The sequence below is a fragment of the Corapipo altera genome, unplaced genomic scaffold, assembly GCF_003945725.1.
Source record: "Corapipo altera isolate COAL_440 unplaced genomic scaffold, ASM394572v1 255, whole genome shotgun sequence".
In the NCBI taxonomy this organism is placed as follows: domain Eukaryota; kingdom Metazoa; phylum Chordata; class Aves; order Passeriformes; family Pipridae; genus Corapipo; species Corapipo altera.
Window position 1 is genome coordinate 2,272,614 of NW_020884929.1, and position 19,747 is coordinate 2,292,360.

General features: G+C 39.4%; 1 protein-coding gene across 3 annotated transcripts in view; it reads right to left on the minus strand.

Moving 5' to 3' along the window:
* Positions 1 to 19,747, minus strand: part of PRDM5 (PR/SET domain 5) — a 57,835-nt gene that overhangs the window by 24,243 nt on the left and 13,845 nt on the right. For 2 of the 3 annotated variants that reach the window (XM_027659015.1, XM_027659014.1), the window contains exons 4-12: positions 16,499 to 16,682; positions 15,618 to 15,792; positions 14,391 to 14,483; positions 13,996 to 14,117; positions 11,680 to 11,759; positions 8,850 to 8,934; positions 7,424 to 7,581; positions 2,877 to 2,970; positions 802 to 962 (exon numbers count right to left, since the gene is read on the minus strand). In XM_027659015.1, coding sequence (XP_027514816.1) covers positions 802 to 962; positions 2,877 to 2,970; positions 7,424 to 7,581; positions 8,850 to 8,934; positions 11,680 to 11,759; positions 13,996 to 14,117; positions 14,391 to 14,483; positions 15,618 to 15,792; positions 16,499 to 16,682 — 1,152 coding nt within the window. Of the gene's footprint in view, positions 1 to 801; positions 963 to 2,876; positions 2,971 to 4,353; positions 4,446 to 7,423; positions 7,582 to 8,849; positions 8,935 to 11,679; positions 11,760 to 13,995; positions 14,118 to 14,390; positions 14,484 to 15,617; positions 15,793 to 16,498; positions 16,683 to 19,747 lie in introns of all 3 variants that reach the window. The other variant, XM_027659017.1, reaches the window with a different exon arrangement.

The following is a 19,747-nucleotide window of genomic DNA, read 5'->3' on the forward strand; positions in this document are numbered from 1 at the left end:
CTTTCAGTGGAGAACTTTGCATTACTTAATTTATAAGTGTTAATTTAAATAGGATAGGAAAGATAACACATTCAATTACATGTACAGCTGACTATTTGGGTTTCAAGCTTTGCACTCTTCAGATAGGGAAAAATTAATTCTTCCTTGTAGGAAAGACTCTGAAGTGACAAAGTCCTTCATTACATCATAAAAACCATCCCTCACCCACTACATACTGTGCTGCAGCTGAAGGAAGAGTAAATGAGATCTCATTTCAATACTAGATGGACTTGCAGGTTTTCCTTCTCTGACTTTAGGATATGAATTAAATCCCTCTTGATTAGGATACAGTTATTTAGAAATCACTTGTAACTCTAACAGCAACACTGGGGAATACCAGACAGACAGCTATTAATTAATTCCAAAGATCCAAACACAAAAGGGATTTCTGGGATCAATACATTACAACTACAAGGCATCCAACTAGTCCTAGTCTGACAGCAGCACAAAGCAAAAGCAATTACAATTAAGAAGAAATATTGAAATTAGTATAGGGATAAACAATAAATGCTGGTTGCTTTCCATTAAAATAAAAACACATATATGTATATGGACATTATTAATGTGAAATAGCAAGTCATACTGAATTTTTTAGAAAGGAATACGAGGAAAACTTTAAAAATCTATGCAGAGTTCATCAATGGAAATATTTTTAAACCTTATGATCCATCTTGGCAAGATCCTTCACCAAAAGTTAAACTGAAGTCAATGTATTACAGGCTAGGGCTCCAGGAATTAATATGGTCAGTTGATTCTACTCACTTTCTTATGGCTCTTCAGGACTGAAGGTGTCACAAAAGCTTTGTCACAGAGATCACACTTGTATTTCTTATGTCCATCGTGTACAACTTGAATATGAACATTTAACGTGTCCTTTCTTTTGAAAGTAGCATCACAGTGATCACACTTGAAGGTCCTCTCACCTCATAAAGAGAAAAAAACAGGTCTAAAGATACCAGATTTTTGTGGAAATACACTAATGCTTATTGTTTCAGAAAACTGAATATAAGCAGCAAAGACCAATGAGAAGTTAGGTGCTGGGAACAGAAAGTAAAGGAGCATCTCACTGGGTAAAAATGTCATGGGGAAATTAAGAAAAAAAACAGGCTGCATCTTTTGAAAATAAATGGTAAGAGGCATTTTCCTGAATTTAAAAGAATTCTCAAAACAAGAAATGCTATCTCATTCACATCAGCAGAGGCAAAGTCACGTGACAAACATGGAATAAGCGAAGAGTTGCAGCAGCATTGCTGTTCTAACTGGGGTGATGTCTCTGGAGGTTGTGGCAGAGGCCAGGTTAACACGGCTGAAAGTTTTAAAATCCAATTAATTAATTAAAAGAGAGGAAGAGACATATTCTGAACACCTGTGTACGTCTTTTGAGAGAAAGGAAAGTAAATGTATGGAAAGGATGATGTCCTTCTCAACAAATGGACATGGCTGATCTTGAACTTTGAAAGTTACATCCTTGACTCCTTTTTGAATTGCAAAACAGAAAACACCTGAAAAGGGAGTTTATGAAATATATTTTTTTCCACTAAGTTGTTTGTGAGGTAAAATTTAAGCAATTCTACATCAACCTGCAGCATGTTTGCTTCTAAAACAACAGGGGGATATTAAATTAAAAAATACGTGTTGTAGGCTGAAGTTCAACTTTTCCTAGAAGTTTTGAGCTTCACAAACCATTTCTTTCTCCTGCAGCACAGTTAGGTAAAGGCAGCTAAATCCATTTAGAAATTTTGGCCTGTTCCTCTTCCTTCTTTATAGTGGTGTTTCAGGAACAGCTCGATCTGCCACAAATCACAGTCCTAACTCAGAATCTCAAATTTCCTGAGCTCCCATCCTCTTAAAAAAAAGTCAAATAGATGTTTTTAGCGAGACCCTCGCCAAGGCCTACAATTCTACACACTGTGAATTACAGCTTTTGGATAGTCTGCAAATGCTTTTTATTAGATATACATTACTGAAGATGCTTGTAACTTTTCCCTCATCATTTTTAACATTTATCATTGGAAAAAAATTTACAAAATCCACAGCCTTATAAAATTGCAGAAGGTTTGAAAGGTAATAATAAAAGAACAAACTGAACATGAAGTCCAATAATTCATCTAACAGAAACACTGTTAGATGAGATTAAAAAAAGAAAGTTTTGTTGTTTTCTTCGTTATATCAATGTGAAAATTTCCCAAATCTAAGTACTGCCTTCTAAGTTACAAGGATTTTAGATGAGTATTTTCTAAAATATAAACTGCTGATGTTCACAGGGTTGAATCGCAGTTTGGGCTCTGCAAATATTAAAGAAGGAGAAAATTCCACCAAAAATGAACTTTCATACAGTCAGTTAAAAATGGGACAGAATGCCAAGAACAAGTTACTCATGAGGTAAAATGGGCACAGCATTTCTCTGAGCTGTTAGTTCTATGCCAGGGGCAGGAAACACGAGCCTGGGCTGGCACAGAAGAGACAATCTCAGCGTCCAGCTCTAAACTGGATTACTCACAAAAGCTGAGTAAGTCACCAAGTTATCTCTGTTTCCACTTCTTCTTTCTTAAAATGGAGGTAACACTATCTCACTGAATGCAGAAATAAATCTCTTGTCGTCAGACCTCAAATCATTGCTAGATTTTCTACAGCATATTTGGATTTGCATTTAAGTGCATTTAAAGACAAGGTTTGAATTTGGTTCTGAATTTTCCAACTGCCTGGGGTTAGAGTTGAAACTTAATACCAATTTAACGCAGCAAGTTGCATACTGGAGCAAGGTGCCATATGTCTGTTTTTCTCCGTGGAGGGTGAGAACTGAGGAAGCCCTTTTTCCTCTCTGACTTAGCACTTACTGTTATGGATTAACAGATGCCTTTGGAGGGAGAACGGGGTTCGGAACAAAGCCTTGCACTCCTCACACTGGAATGGTCTCTCCTCAGAATGTGTCTGCAGATGAAAGACAACATGTCAGGGGAAAGGCTCATGGAAATCAATTAGTTGCCATTATGGTAATTATAGCTAATTTTCTGGACTGGATTCAGGAGGGGATGAAGATTTAAAACAATCGTTCTGCCATGATCCAGAATCCTGGAAGTCAGCTCAGTAGCCACTGAGTAACTGTGCCTTCCCTGTCCTCAGAACTGTCACATGAGGTGTGCATGTAAACAGAGACAAAGATACAGAACAACCAGGGAAAAAAACCTACAAGCTCAGTTGAATTGCTTTATCTGTACTAACACTGGCCTGGAGTACTTATTAATATGAATAAATGCTTTAAAACATGCACACAAACCCCTTTTTTGAAGTTACCATTGATCTGATGCTCAAGAGAGTACCTAACATTTGGCAAAGAAAATTTCTCAAATCATGACAATAGCCTTACATATCCTTGTTTCATTTTCTTCTATTAAAAAAACCAAAGAAACCCCACAACACACAAAACACCCAAAAAACCCCCAAAGCCATGGAAGCATCAGTACTGAGATTTTTGTTGGCTGCAGAAGAATTCGCTGTAGCTGAAAAACAGCCTCAAAGCCATGAATAAAATAAAAGACTAAGCTGGGAGGAATCTCCCAAACTACAGGGTTGCTGAAGCAAATTTCTTTTCTGGAGCTTGGTAAACATCCAGTTTTATTCTACTTTTATACATTTCAAAGCACTTTCCCTGTTTCATAGAGTTATTAACTACTGGCCCACTGTAGATAGTAAATTAATCTGTACAACTTATTATCTAGCCAATTTCCTACTATTTTTGCAAAGGAAAGTAGGTTTTTAAAGCACCAGTGTCTCAGTATTGTATTAGTTCACAAGGACCTTATTAGAAGCTGCAGTGCCAGGAGGAAAAGGGGATGGACAGTCAGTGTTTTATAATATGCAGGAAATTAGGTAAACAAGTTAATTAGAGTAAGGGCAAATATTAACATAGCACATATTTATATAATCTATTTTTGCTATTCAAAATACCCTACAACCATTATAGCTATCCCTTCAACTGTGGAGAAAAAGGGGACTGTGGGGATTTTAACCCCAGTGTCCTCTTAGCCACACATAGTACCAAAACATGAGAGTACTGCAATGGTACAGAGAGGCTTTGGATTCAAAGTCAGTTCCTGGACCTCAGACTATGTCCCTTAAAGCAAAAAGGCAACTGGAGAACCATCAGATGTGTGGAATATTTCATGTAACTCCTGTTACATGAAATCTGCTGAATGTTTCAGCCCAGGTCCTACAGGTTTCCATCCCAGTTTGCATGAGTTGCCACCCTGCTCACAGCCTGGGCAGTCAGGCCAAGGATTGACAGGACATGAAGAGACTGAACTACCTTCTCACCTCAACAGGGGGTTCCTCCAGAACAGGGTTGAGACATAGTGAGGAGACACTGTGGGGAAGCTGGCAGTGCTGCTGTCTGTGCTGTACCTGTTCTGTGGATAAATAGAAGGGTTCAGTCTCCAGAGCTGTCAATCTGGCACTTTCCACGAGCGCAAAAGTTCATGCTGGTTATTGAAAAAATGCCCTGCTTTAGAGCACTCACCACCTGAGTGATAGTTCTGAAGAGCACACTGAATTGTACAGAACTCCCTCTTAGCATCTCCTTTAGAGTTCTCCTGGTCTTCTTATCACAACATATGTATTCATGTGCACATCTTAACTTCACTACAAAGAAAACCACCTACCCAGGCATAACCTCATGCAAGGGTACACAGATGATCTGCAGCAACTGAGCACGGGCTCTTAGGGAGTATTTTGTGGCAGCCTTTCCTACCACAGCATCTGTGGAGGCTTAAGCCCAGCCCAAGGCTACTTATTCCCAACAGATAAACTGATGGAATACAGTTGTTTCAAATCATTACACTCCCCAGGACCAAACAACCCTGGATTAACCATAAACCCTTTAAAATCCTGTGTCTGATGACCTATTTCTGCTCACTGTCATATCCTCATAGTTTATTCTCTGAACTCGTCCTCTACACACGGCAACAAAGGAGCAGATGGAACAAAAAACATCTCCTGGAAGGAGGTAATCTGCATTATATGGCTCAGAACATGCACCCCCATCCAATCCAACCTGCATGAGAGGTGACTGCTTTTATCTGTAGCACAATCCCACACTCCATTTGCCTCCTCATTTCAGATCTTACTGCCTTGCCTTGTCACAGGCACCTTTGAAATGACCCAACATACACACACATCTGAAAGATGTTTAAACATATGCTGTGGGAGCCACCTTTATTCTGATACTTCCAACACAAAATCAGGTTAAATAACCCCCATAAAGGAACCAGAGAAACAACACCAACAGGTTTCCACACAAATCAGGAATTCAAAGGCACAAAATGTAGCTCTATTCTGTTACTTGTAATATATAAAAAGGATGGAGGCCTACTGCAAAATCCCAAGTGTTTTTTTAAACATGTTGCTATCAAACTGAAAGGCCTGTCTGCTGCGAAATGCTGTTGATTTAAATGTTTTTAACTACTATACCCATCATTCCTACTGCAGGTTTCAAAGCTCCCTGCTACTAACTAGTAACTAGAACTCAAAAAAGCACCCTGAAATTATTTAGAGTTCAACTTTTCTCCTTCAAAAAGAAAATTAAACTTAGGAGGACCTCTTAAAGGAATACACAGCTAAAAAATCATTAAAAACCCAAGCTGAAGAAATATATAGAAGTATGACAGATAATAAAAGGTTTGTTTCCACATTCCTGTAAACAAGCAAAATAACTATTGTCCTCTTCCCCTAGGAAGCCTTCCCAAAATCATGGCACTTAAACCTATTTTGGCATCCCAACCCACCACATCCTTGAGTTATCTATGTGACAACTGGTTTTTGTGTACACACATCCATACTCCCCTCTTGTCTCCTACCTCTCCTCACATTATTTACTCGATGGAGAGAGGTATGCCTAGAAAAAAAAATTAATTCAGGCCACTTATGTCAATCTCCTGCCTCTCCTGTTCATCTCTTCATGGAACAAGTGACTGTAGAGGCCTATATGTGGATGGGGGAATATTACAGCTGTTTGGGGAATCTTTATGTAAACACAGGAATAAGTTTCTTTCACTATAGGACAGAGTTCATTTACAGCCAGTACTACGTGCAAACAGGTTCAGGAAACAAGCACTCCAACATGCTTTAAGGAATTCTGTCAAAATTAGGTACTCTCTAAATCTGTCTGAATTTTAATATTTTTCCCATTAAGTGGAGCCTCTAATCCTTTCTTATGCTAGTGGTGTTGCTGCTTTAAACACAGAATTGGGTCAAAGTGTTTACTCATTCATACTTCATCCTCAAGTCCATTTTCAACCCAAACTCCCTACCAGTCACCAATGGCAAATTAACACAAGGAAACATGTAAAAAAATATTAATTTAAGATAAAGAAGTATCTTTCTAGGTGATATTTTATGCATTTTCCCCAGAATATATCCACTAGAATATATGTGAGATTCTGCCCTGTTTTCTAAGACATAATGTTTGGGAGCCAATCTTGTCCTTCAGCAGGCTTTCCCTGGGAGACAGTCATCACCACTCCATCCTGCAAGGGGCATCAGTACTGCTCTGACAAGATTTGTGGCTCCAAGGGCAAGAGATGGTGCAAAGATCCTGTGCCAAATTCCCAGATGGCATAGAACACGAGCCAAACTGTGAAAGATTTGTAAGTATGGGGATATCAGGGTGGAATTTGTTTTGTTTGTTTTTTTTTTTACAGTCTTGTAATTCTGAAACAGCAATCATGGATACAGACTTGCCATGAAAAATTTAAACCCAGGTTAAAACTAGGGACAGGCATTATAGAAATTAGGCCAAGTAGATTTGAGCTTAAATCAACACAAGCAGAACATCCCTTTGTGAGTCTATTTTTCAGGTAACCTTTCTTCTGGTGTTGTTTTACTATGTGAACACTACCAAGTTTAAATCTAGTGTAGTTTGAAAGCATCTGCTGCTAAGTCCAACAATGACTGCAAGAGGACTACACTCAGTTTTATTCAATTGTGGTATTTCAAAAAAAAAAAAATAAATTTGAAGACATTTAAAATCAGTTACACTTTTAACTTGGTAACCTAGTATTTAAAAAAAAAAAAAACAAAACCAAAAACCCCCACCAAAACAAAACGATAAAAAAAATACCAGAAAATTCAAAATGGGATTTATTTGATGCTTTTAACCAAGCAACTGTGATTTACTTCTGCCTATTTAACTTTTTTGTTTACTAGAACTGATTTAATATTTTGAGACTTTGGGTATAACAAAGAACACTAGCACTACGTTCTCCAAGACTTTAATCCCATGTTTATAAGCATGGCAGAGCTTAATGATGAACCACTTAAAAGAAGAAAAAAAAAAATCTGCAAATCTGAGGCTGGCAGACCTGTAAACAACAACAGCAGAGTGCTTTACCTTCTTGTGATTCTTGTAAACATTTCTGTGGGCAAATCCCTTTCCACAAAGCTTGCATTTATAAGGTTTATCTTCACTGTGTATTATTTTGTGTGCAGTCACTTGATCAAGTCGTTTGAAGGACTTATTGCAAACCTCGCAGGTGTAGGGGCGTTTTTCTGCAGAAAATGAGTGGGGGACATTTAATCTCCTGTTTATACAGGGGGAGAAGATGAAAGGCAGAGACAGTCATCTCCTCAGAGAGATTTTTGCAATTAAGTCAACCCAATTAAGATTAAACCAATTAGAAAGACATCTAATGCCCTTTATGTTAGACAGTTAAGTCACTTCACAAAAGATGAGCCATGGTGTATCTCAAGAAATTGGCACATTCTTTGCAATACTCATTGCTAAAACTAAATTCTGATTAATTAGCTTAAATCAAAAGAGAATGACTTCAAAGAGGAAAACTCTGTTTCCAGATTACAAATGTGAAAGAGGGCATGACAGTTTAAATGTTTTAAATCTTAATTAACAATATACATATTAGCTTCCAAAACCAAGAGTTCCTATGCAAAAAGCCTTTGTGCTTCAACTGGTGACTGCAACTTAACTACACTAATGCTCATCCAAAAGTGTCAGAAGAAAGCCAGGAGCCTCTGAGACACAGATTATGTTGCGAGAAAAGAGCTTTTGGTGTGGACTGATACCAAGAAAATAGTTCAATTGTAAGCCTGTGCAGCTGTAAAAACCTGCATTTGTTTCAATGCTAATGCGTTTGACAGAAGGATGTTTGTGCTCCCATTGTGTTGGTTGATGTTTCTAATCAGCGGTGAAGGACACAGAAAACGCCGGATTGCAGCGACCAGAAAAACCTGGCAGAGCCGATCTGTGTCACACCCCCAAACCCAGGGACCGGCCACTCCCTGCTCACAGTCACCTGTGCCGGCTGAGCACGGGCACAAGAAAATATTTGGATGGTCTATGGAACGGCCTGGAGCATGAGCTGCTTTCCTCTGACCAGAAACTACGTGCACACAGCCCCACCAACACATACACAGATGTTTCCCTTTTGACCACAGATCACTGGCAGCACGCCCCAGCTCCCGTCCCCTTCTCTTCACTCGCTGGTTTTTCCCCTCCTCTCTATGCCACGTAACCATCTTTTGCCCCATCCCAGCTCACTGACCTCATCTTCCCCAGCTGGCACAACAAAACAGCTTGACAAAGCAGCAATAGGGGGAAGAAAACAGCATTACACCTGGATTTTTAAAAGGCTTAGATAGGATAGCTTCGATCATTTCCTTGGAATCTGAGATTTGTTTGACCAGCTCAGCACAATGTAGATTTCATCAAGCCTTCTATAAGAAACTAGTTCAGGTAAAATTCAGTATACATTAAGTACATATCCACATATCCATGGATTTGAGTTATTTTTGTACATTACCTGAGTGAGTTATCATGTGGCGTTTTAGTTGGTTTGCTGAAATAAATTTCTTGTCACATTCCTGACACTCAAAAATCTCGTGGACCTGCAAAATGAGTGTTTAACAACAATTAAATGCATGCCTCAAACAAGATCATGCATCTTACATATACAGAAAGTCCCTAACAAACTGTAGCTATTTATTAACCAGTTGCCATATTAGTTCTTATAAATATTCTGTGATTTCCCCTTTGCTGGTCCCTTGGTGAAAAACATCATCTCCCAAAAAATAAAAATTCATAATTGCAAACAAAAAATTACCACTACAACAATGCTGCAAATTTTCATAACCTGTGTTTCTAACTATCAGATCCTTTCAAAATACCATTATTAGGAAAGCACCAAAAAAGATGCAGAATAACTTCTCAGAACACTTCCTTCTAGTCTTATCAGCAAAAACAACACAGAAACCACTTCAGAGCTTCTGTATGAATTTTAAAACACAAGAACTATCAAACTCTTGCAGGCTTGTTTCTCTTAAAAGCTTTTAGATACGAGACAGTGGAGGGGCAGTGGTAAATGCAGTATTTTCAACACTGGAGCACATAAGGTCATCAAGGACGAAATGTTGGGCTACTCCCATATATGTGTTCACTTCTAAGTTTAAGTTCTGTGAGCAACTCAAATTCCAAAACATGAGACCCTTATATATTAAAAGGAATTCTTTAGCAAAAATCTGCAGCAGTGAAGATTAAAAGTCCTCTTGCTTCCTTGCTCAGTATTATCATTGTTGAGCGACCGAACTTTACATTTTACTCAAACTTCAGAATTTAAGTCTCAGAACAGTTCAGATGGTGTTTTATTTGTTCTACCACAAACTCACAGAAAGGAAATCTCACAACAAACTCGTTCATTCTATTACCCAGTCTTCTGTAAGCTCCTGTGCAGCGTTTCCTGAGTTGTGCTGCTGGGAATTTAATTTTGTTTATACTATCATATCACTTAACAGCCCAAATCATGGACTACTGTAAATATCAGATAAAAGACAGTAATGTACAACTGGAGTATGAGACAAAAGAGAACGAGTGGATATACACAGTCCTACATTTCCTTGAATTTAAAAAAAAAAAAGGCATTACACCAAAAATTAACATGTTACTGTTTCCCCAGTCTGGAAAACAAGAAGGTAAGATTGAGGGACAGAAGGTGATGACAGCAAGGTTTAATTGTGGATGGCTAAGGAAGATCTTTAGACACTTAAGACACAAGCAAGGCACAAGACACACAAAGTTAAAAATTCGTTGAAATAAAAGATGGCATGAAAGCTGCAGATTGTGTCTTCAGAAAGTAAACATATGTCAATCCCTTACAGTCACCCTCTTCACCTCCTTTCTCTGTATTTGTCACATTTATCTCTTTCTGTTGTTTGGGTTGATTTTTTGTTACACTTTACCTTTATATTCTCTGCTTTTAGTTCTTTACATTGATAGGAAATGTGTGGGGAAAAAAAAAATCATCTTTCTCCCAGTCTCACCTATTGGTTTCTTAGTGGTTTTATTGCCTGTATAAATATTTCTGGCAATGATGATCCTGCCCCACTTCCCACAAAAGCAAAGTAATTCAAGCAGACAGACAAGCATGAGCCCTACTGTGTGGAAACTCCTTCACTGCCTGATGTGAGTGAACCCAGAATATCTATTTTCTGGATATTTAAAAAGAGAAAAAGTTTGATGCACAAAATCTTCATGGTGATTCTCAAGATGAGTAAGTGCTCAGCTGACATATCCAATGCTATTTGAGAAGCTTGTTAGTGTGTGTGACAGTGTCTGCACAGAATTACAACTACTGAAACAGAACAAACATCTTAATAAAATGGACACACTAGCCAGGATATTCTGCATTTTCAGGGTCTGATGTGTGAAAGGTGCATCAATGCATAAAGCTTTTAATTACACGTGTGGCAAGGTACACCATGATTTGATCTGAGGAGTAACAAAGTTAGACAAGAAAGGACAAGTAAGAAAAACAAATTTAAAAGGAGGGGCCTCATCATTTCCTTCGCAACAACATATTTTAATTGATATCATCTATATCCTCAATGGATTCAGGTTATAACCAAGGGCATTATTAAAGACTTACAGTTAATCTGATAAACAGTACAATGCAGCTTTTTGCAAAAACAGAATCTCCTGGGTTTTAGTGATTTATCAAATTAATCTTGCAGGGACTTCCTTTGGGTACAATGGCTTCAGAATCTCATATTCATAGTCCATCTGTATTTCTGTATGAACACCCTTACTTCCAAGAGATGGGTTTCAAACTGTTAACCCCTCCTGTTCTGTTTATAAAAGATTGCATGCATAAACAAAAAGACATTAAAAATTTGGGGTTGAGGAAGCCATTTTTTTTACTACTGTGTAGCTCCAATACAAATAACACCTTAGTGGTGTGTCAGAAAGCAATGCCCATATTCCACACAAAAACTGAAGGCTTATGAATCTACTTTATGGTCTCTGCATGCTGTCATTACATAACACACTTTAGATTAAGCTTAGTGTTTAAGACTGCTGAAGAGCAGTGGGCAGCTCTGACTTAATGCTGGGATGCATAAATGATACAAGCACAAACATACTTGCATTGGGTAAAAGATGCACTAAAACTTTAGGAAGATTTTTGGTTTAACCAAGTGCGATTACAAAAATAAGCCCCCCCACTATAATCTGCTGGTTTTGTAACCATGGCAGATTACCCAAAGGTTTGCATTACAGCAGCTTTCAAGTGAGCTGAGCAGCACGGCCTCGCAGCTCAGGGAAGTCAATGCCTGCTGTGAGTCAGCCTTCATCTCACTGACCTTTCGATGCTCTTGGAGATTTGTTGCTGAGGAACATTTCTTATTGCACACTGAACACATCAGCTTCTTCCTAGAATTTCCTGAAACAGAAACAAAATACCACCAACATCTTAAAAAGGAAGTGCTAAGAAAGAACCTAAATATTTCCACTGAGCCTGTGACTTTTCACAGGTCATTTGACTGACATAAGATTTTCACATTTGTGGCCCATCTTCAAAGTGTTCCGTATCAGCAGCTCTCTGTGGGTGTCCAACAAACCAGTTACTGATGGAATGTAAATCAAGAAAACTAGAACAGTAAAGAAAAAAACCTTTCAAATAGATGTTATCATACCTCACCAATCCCATATGGAGAGCACAATTCACATCTAGGAACAACTCACTGCATAACTGAACAGTTCATTTTTTCCAAAGCTAATACAGGACTTAGTGCAGCAATGACAAAAAATATCCCAAACTGAAGTCAAAGCCACCATTTCCCATCCTTGTTTATTTAGAAAGCATTAAGCATCCTACTATATAAAATAATATCTCATTAATGGTCTTTAAATGAACAAAACAGGGAAATCCTATTGGCACCAGATCACGAATTCGACTCTCATCTAAAATGTAAATTACAAACCAGCTACAGGTCAGATACCAGATGCATTTTCTTTCCCTTTTCACAGCTCTTTTAAAAAGTGACAGACCACTTAATCGGTTTTATCTACTACTTACCTTTAGAAATTCATTTTAGCAACCCACAAAGCCATTTTACTACAAGAAAAAGCCACTATAAACCTAATTCTTTGTTTATAACTACATGCCCATGCAGGATAGTTCCTAGTTTATGTAAAACATGTTCATGCTACACTGAACACTAAAAAGAATGGACACAGACCAAAGAGGAAGAATTCCTACTCTGTTGATTCTTCTTACTACAATGCACCCTGTCCATCCATTGGTTCAATAATTAAATGTGTAGTGCAAAAGGAGTATCAAATCTCACAAATGCATTTGCTGTTATAAGACTTATGACAAGCATTTATATATGCAGATACACACATAACACAGGAATACCCTCAGTCCTTCAACTCACAAGGACATTAGTGAGACCTTTTCAGAGGAAAGGAAGGTAGCAGGGAGTATCTGTTCATAGCTTTGCAAAGCAGGGAACACACAACAATCCCTTCTACTTTCCCTTGGCTCCAGGGAACACGAGGCAGGAAGGAATTCTAGAAGTGTCCCCCAGCATCAGCAGGTTCTTTTCCTTCCTTCACCAACACCACTTGTGATTTGCACAACTGCCAAGGGGTAAAATAAAAGCTCTCCTCATTGTGTGGGCAGTGCAAAAATATCCTCCAGGTATCTGCTCTCAGTCATGTCTGGAGTGATTCAAGAGAACTGTGGAATTCATAGAGCCCTACATAACAGACCAAAGCTAAGCCTAAACGTAACAGTGCTCATGGATGAAAAAAATTCTTACTGATACTGAAAAAAGGAGATAACCTTTTATAAGAATGATTATGGAAGGTATTTTTTGTATGATTATGCAAGGGTTTGTCAGGAGAAAGCGATTTCACATAAGGAAAGTCTCAAAATGCATCTCAGTGGTGCCATCATCAACTAATACACACAACTTTTCTGTGGGAATTCTGCTGTCCCCAGAGTAGGGATCTTCCACTGACATGGAGATGGGACGTGCAGAGAGCAGAATGCCAGGACTGAGAACTTCATTGTGGACCTGAAAGCAGTATTTTGCCCTTTCAAGAAGAAAAAAAGAGAATCAAGTTTGCTTGAAAACTATTGATTTGCAGTGCACTGATATAAAAACACCAGGGCCTAAGAGGACTAATGGATTGTCTGGTCTGGCTTCCTGCATGACAGAGGCTACAGAATTTCATGCAACACCCTCATCAAGCCTAATCATTTGGGAAGCATGTCTTGCAGAAAGACATTCCATTGTGTCCTGAATATACAAAAAAAAAATCAAGAACTCACCACTTGCTGTAGCAGTTTGTGCTGTGTCAAAAGGGGTTGATTTTCCTTACCACTGAAACATTTTGCTCCACCTATCCTTTGCCTGGCTTAAGCTTCCCAAGATGCCTATTACATTTTCTGCAGGAGACTAATGATTCATCTGCTTTACAGTAATTTCTCCCTGGGGGAGGAGGAATAGTTACTCCTGCAATTAGTTACTTCTTAATTTTCATTTTGATACAAATGAATCCATTAAAAAAAAAGAAACTAAATACAATGTTTACTCTGATTTGCAAATTTTAGGGTAGGGACATGTTAGAGGGGGTTTTCTCTGCAGAAGCATTAAGCTCTTTCTTACCACTGTGGACATTTTCTTTGTGCTTTTTCAGGGCATCCTTACTCTTGAACCTCTTCCCACAGCTTTCTGCCTTGCAGATGAACCTGGCATCCCCTCTGCACGCCTCCTTGTGCTGCTCATAGCTATATGGAATTACAAATAAAGGAAAAAAACCAGCACATGGAGCAGTATCTCCAGAAACCAGACACACAGCAAGTACTCTGAGCTGAACACATGCTGCACCACAGAGTTCCAAGGCTGCCTCATGCATTACTTACAGCAGAGAGGAAGGAAAGCATTTGACTCCTGTCCCTGTTAGGATTCCCACACACTAAGAAGCTGGAAAGAGAACATGCAAAGGGAGCCCAGCAATGCTATGACAGCAGTTCAGCAACAGCAGTCCCAAAACACAAAACCTCGATTCTGAGCTGAAGGCAGTATTGCAAACAGAGCACTGAAAGCTTCTGGAGGAGTCTCCTGGGCTGATGTTCTCTGTGCACTGCAGGACACTGAAAGACAAATAAAAGATGAAAGAAAGTAAGGGGGACCTTCTACAACTTACACAGCCTTGCAGTAGCTAAAAACATATATACACATACATATACACCTCTACAAATTTTCAAGTAGGTGAGGAATCTATCTCATGTGTGAAGTCTCCTGGAATTTAGTGGGACTAATCAAAGCATGAACAGCAAGAGTCAGGATCATACTGCTGCTCCCTCACAAGGATTAATCTTACTTGGCTTGATGCAAATACACAGCACACACCCAACTTCTACTATAGACTGGAGGGAACATGGCTGGGTTCAAATGAAAATATTTAATTGCCTCCACCAAATACTTCTCTGCTATGCAATTTTATTTATTTCCATGAAAGAACACAGATCTCACATAATGCTGCCAGCTCTAGGAACGTGAACATCATTCAGATGTAAAAAAGATCAATTTATTACAAGAGCAGCCTTAAGTGCATCCTATGCAAGGTGTTTCTTTCCAATACAAGAGAGTTAGATTAATCATGCTGTCTATAATCACTTAAACATCTAATGCACCATTTGTAATTAAATTTATAATAAAATATAATATTTCTATTTAATTGCAATAAAAATTATATATATATAAACAACAAGACACAAACATTTCTGTAGAGAAGTAAAATTGTAAGGTGTAGGACTTTAGTAACAAAACCACATATTTACACTCTCAAAGACAATAAAGAGGTGCTATTAAATCTCACATCTTTCGTGTTTCTATTTGGTTTATTTCTATCACCCAAAGTTGGGGGTTTTTTTCATCTAAATCCTTCTTTAATTCTGTACCAACATCCACAGCTTAAAAATTACACCTCCTAAATTGCTAAATATTCCACTGATGGAGACCAGGAGTTTTGCACCAAACTGCACCTCTGGTCTGGCCTACAGTGTATGATTTTTAAACATAAAAATTTAGCAACATTTTTGCCTTTCAAATTGAAGTCTCCCACAAATATGAGAAATTAACATATTAAAAGGCTAAAGCAGAGTAAGGGTACAAACACAGAAGCATAAAAATTAAAGCTGAAATTGTGATTAGGTCAAAGAAATAAATGATTGAATGAAATCAATTGAAATGATCCCTGAAGAAACACTCCTGTTTCTACTCACTGTCTTTGCAGAGCTTGTTTAACAGGGAATTTCTTTCCACAATTTCGGCACTTAAATTCCTTTTCCTCACTGGGCTTTTGGTGCAAAGTCTGCAGATGTTCAGCTAGAATCTCCTGGCTGGCAAAACTGGATTCACAGTGTGGGCACGCATGGTCCTCTTTACAGGTGAGGGGATCTGCATGATTGGAGGCAAAACGAGTGGAAAAGAGTAGTTTTCAGGTAATATTTTGGTTACATTAAGAGAGATTTTCTGCCAGAAACAGATGATGCAAAATGGCATCCTGAAATTCCCAAAAGGCATCCTGAAATTCCCAAAAGGCATCCTGAAATTCCCAAAAGGCCGCTGTCTCTGAATGGATTATAAACAGCCTATCTTGAGTGGATTACCATCAGCATTACTGCAGATGGAGGCAAAGTATTAAGCTGGGTGTTACTTAAGCTGTTGGCCCCAATTAGTCATGCAGGTTGTGTCTACTGGGACAAAGATGCTGAGAATTCCCCCAACAGCTCAGGTCACCTTCCTTTTGCTGAGACATCTCACCTTTAGGACTGGCTGAACAGCTTTATGAAAAGGTTTATTTCTCTCCCATGGAAGCAAGAAGGAAAGTAACCCCCTCAGAGCAAAAACTTAGCTTTCATAAGGCTGTGTCAGGTGAAACAAGCTCTGTCTTTAGTTCAAAAATTAATAGTTACTACTTATGACATCTAGGCTTACTCATCACCCCTTCTCATTAGACAGAAAAGAACCTCAAGTCAAACTAAAGAGATAAGTCATACAAGAACTCAGACAAAACCCAAGAAACCTATGCAGTCAAAGTTCTCTTTCTCCTTTGTTGCTATTTTCAGCTCTCAAGTTACCCTATTTTCTACATCTTGCTCACCTGCAATTTTTTCACCAGCTGGCTGCACTTCTTTATTGTTGCCACTGTCTTCAACTTCCTGGATAACTGTTACCTCTTCCTCCTCCTCTTCCTCTTCTTCCATGTCACTGTCCAAGTACCCAATCAGAAGCTCTGTGTCTGTTTCAATATCTTCCACAGCCAGGTAGAAAATATTTTCCCCTTCCTGTTTCAAACAAGCAATACATAGTTATCTCAGAAAAAGAAAAATCCAGACACAAGAACGGGACTCTGAACTAATATCAGCCCTCAACTATGGAAGGGTTGGCTCTGTTCCTCAGGGAGCACAGTGCTACAACAGCCTTTTCTAAGTCTTCTTTTTTCCAGCGTGGCTACATGGACAAAATGCATGACTATTCTGGTATTTGGGAAATATTCCCCTGCCTCACCTGGGAGGCTTTTCCACTATGCACTGTAGTTTAGACCAAAGTGAAGATAGTGCTAAAGTCCTCTCCTGCCACACTCTGCTTGACAAGAACTTCGGAGTTTGAAAATGAACTATTTGAGCATTAGAAAAATAGCAAAATGTAGATAATTAACACAGCTTTAGCTCTGTCCCCAGTCGGCTGCATCAACTCTAACACAGCTTTCAGCAGCATGCTTTCACGGTGTTATCCTCTCTCTTCCTCAAGATTCCAGCCTTCTCCAGCAGGATTTCTACCCTGCTCAGTTCAGTTGTCTCCACTACCAAGTGAGCAGGCACATCTGGAAAACTGTAAACCCTCTGCTGGTTTAAATCAGTGTGGATCCACAAAAGGCCAAGAGATCCAGCCCACATTCTGCACGACAGGACAAACTACATAACAATAAGCTCCAAAACCTCGACAATGACTAAAGAAGCTTCCAAACAGACACATGAACTGACAACTTCAGTCTTTGACAACGCTTAATTAAAATACCCAGGGGTGGCACAGTAGGAGGGGGGGAAATCTATAGCAAAAACATCCCTCTTCTAAAGTGATCCTCAGAGGTGCCTTTTCTTTTTGCCACATGTGAACCAATTGCTTTAGGTAGGACCCAAAATGCTGCAGGAGACTCATTGTTATGCAGCGAAGACTCCCAAGTTCTATCACAAATCTTAAAGCTTATCTGATTAACATCCAGCCAAGTTAACTGAAGATTCTTTCCACTGCACCCAGCCATATATTTTGTATCCAGCTTTCCCGAACAAAGACAAGATAATGATTTTTAATTTTTGTAATATACTAAGATTAATTCAAACTGCCAACAGGGATGTAGCATTCCTTGAGCTGCAGAAGGTCTGGTATATATTCTACAAGATATTGTCACACAAGAGTGAAACCTCCTTAATTCAGCAGACCTGATAGAGCTGCTGCTTTCAAGGATGCACCACTTGTCTGTCCTTATCTCAACGGCAGCATTGGAAAACAGAGAAAATGATGCATTTTTTTCTCCAGATCTGTTCTGCAGTCCAGATATCCATCAGCATCCCAACCAAACTTCTGCACACAGCTATAAGTTGCTGTTTTTCATATGTCTCTGTCAAGTTGCAGAGACCCTTAATTTACTGCAGCCTAAACTCAAAACAAATCACATACCGAAACCCTTGACATGAGGAAAAGTAAAAGGTCTTTCTACACTCAGTTTCCACTTACACAGGATAAAATCACCCGGGTAAACCTCCAATACATCACTGTTTAGGATAACCTTATTCTAAAAGCAACACAACCTTATGAAGGGGAGCACGTACCCAGTACCGGCTTGCAAAAAACAACTTTAAAAATTAAAAATTTTGAGAATTGAAAGAAACAAAGGAAAAGCCATGTATCCCAGGCAGAAATAAACTCATAACTCATTAAAGAACCAAACAGCACACCTTTCAATTAGATCACGGGACACATCTCACACCACACAGTAAATCAGGGAAAACAACCAGAACTAATTATTCAGGTTAACACAGAGCAGGGGAATGAACCCCAACAACCAATCTCTTATCGATACTGCTGCATCCTCACCATCTCTGCACTTTCTCTGCATGCATCTGGGGCTTATTTCACAGCTCTGTGTCTAAAAACATCCTGGTTCTTTCCCATTTGTGTACTTTTGGTTAGGAAAAAGATTAATGATAGAAGTACTGAGGACTGTCAGTGCCTGAGTGCTCTTGGTTGCAATTGCTTTGAAAGGCCTTGGTGCCAGCCCAATCCAAACTCATTTGTCCTCCGGGGTTAATTTGTCTGGCTTTTCCATCCAAACAAATGCTAATAGCCAGGTATTCAGAGCACTAATTAATCAAGATACACCCACGCTGTAGTAGCTCCTCAAGGCAGCATTTGCAGTGAAACCAATGGAAGTTCTCCAGAAACCACAAAAGAATTATGTCTCTCCCTCCTATCCAGCAGCACGTGCATGAAGCACATTAATCTACATGCATGCAAGCACCGTAAACACAGTAAGAAATCTCTGGAATAATTTTAATAATCCTCCCGTTTCCAAGAACACACCTGCAGTTGTTCCACCTGCCCATCTCCTTAGACCACTCAGGCTGTTTTCCTAACAATGTCCACCTGCAGCAGGCAACAAGGGTCCTGGGGGAAAACTCCAAGTGCTGGTTCATGGTGGCACCACAACCTCCCTTCAGGCAATTCCTGGTTTACTGTTCAACTTTGTTTCTCTCCCCCACTGCCTTCACTGTCATCTTTCACACTGCAAGCCTCATTGACCTGCCCAGCAAATAGAGTTCTTGTTATCTCACTTTTGCTCCACTCCAGGCACCTCTCCCATGCAGACTCTTGGCTTTTCCATACAGTTGCACACTTCCACACGGGCTTTGGAAGAGAGGAGGCTGAGAGGGAACATGGGGTCACTGACAGCCCATCACACTTTCACCCAAAAGTGTCATCACCAATATGTCATCACTTCTGAAAGCTTAACACAGAGCAGGAGGAAGCAGTACATAGTTTTTTGTCATCTGAGGGAGTGCAGGGCTTTTAGATCCTTCTGAGCTTGACCAGCTGGCTCCAACCCAGCCTTCTTAATCCTTACCCAGTTTCCTTGTGCCCATAACCATTCCTTTAAAAGTTACCTGACTTCCCTCTATCTCCAATTTCCTGGCACCAAACCAGCTCTTCAGCCCACCTGTTGTGCCAGTTCTCCTTTGCCACCTCCTCAAAGAAGCCCACTCCCTTTCCAGGTCTTTGCCTGCAGCTCCAGGCTGTCGTGTTTGCCACAGTGAAACCAATATTGGCAACGTCTGTGAGGGCAGAAACCACA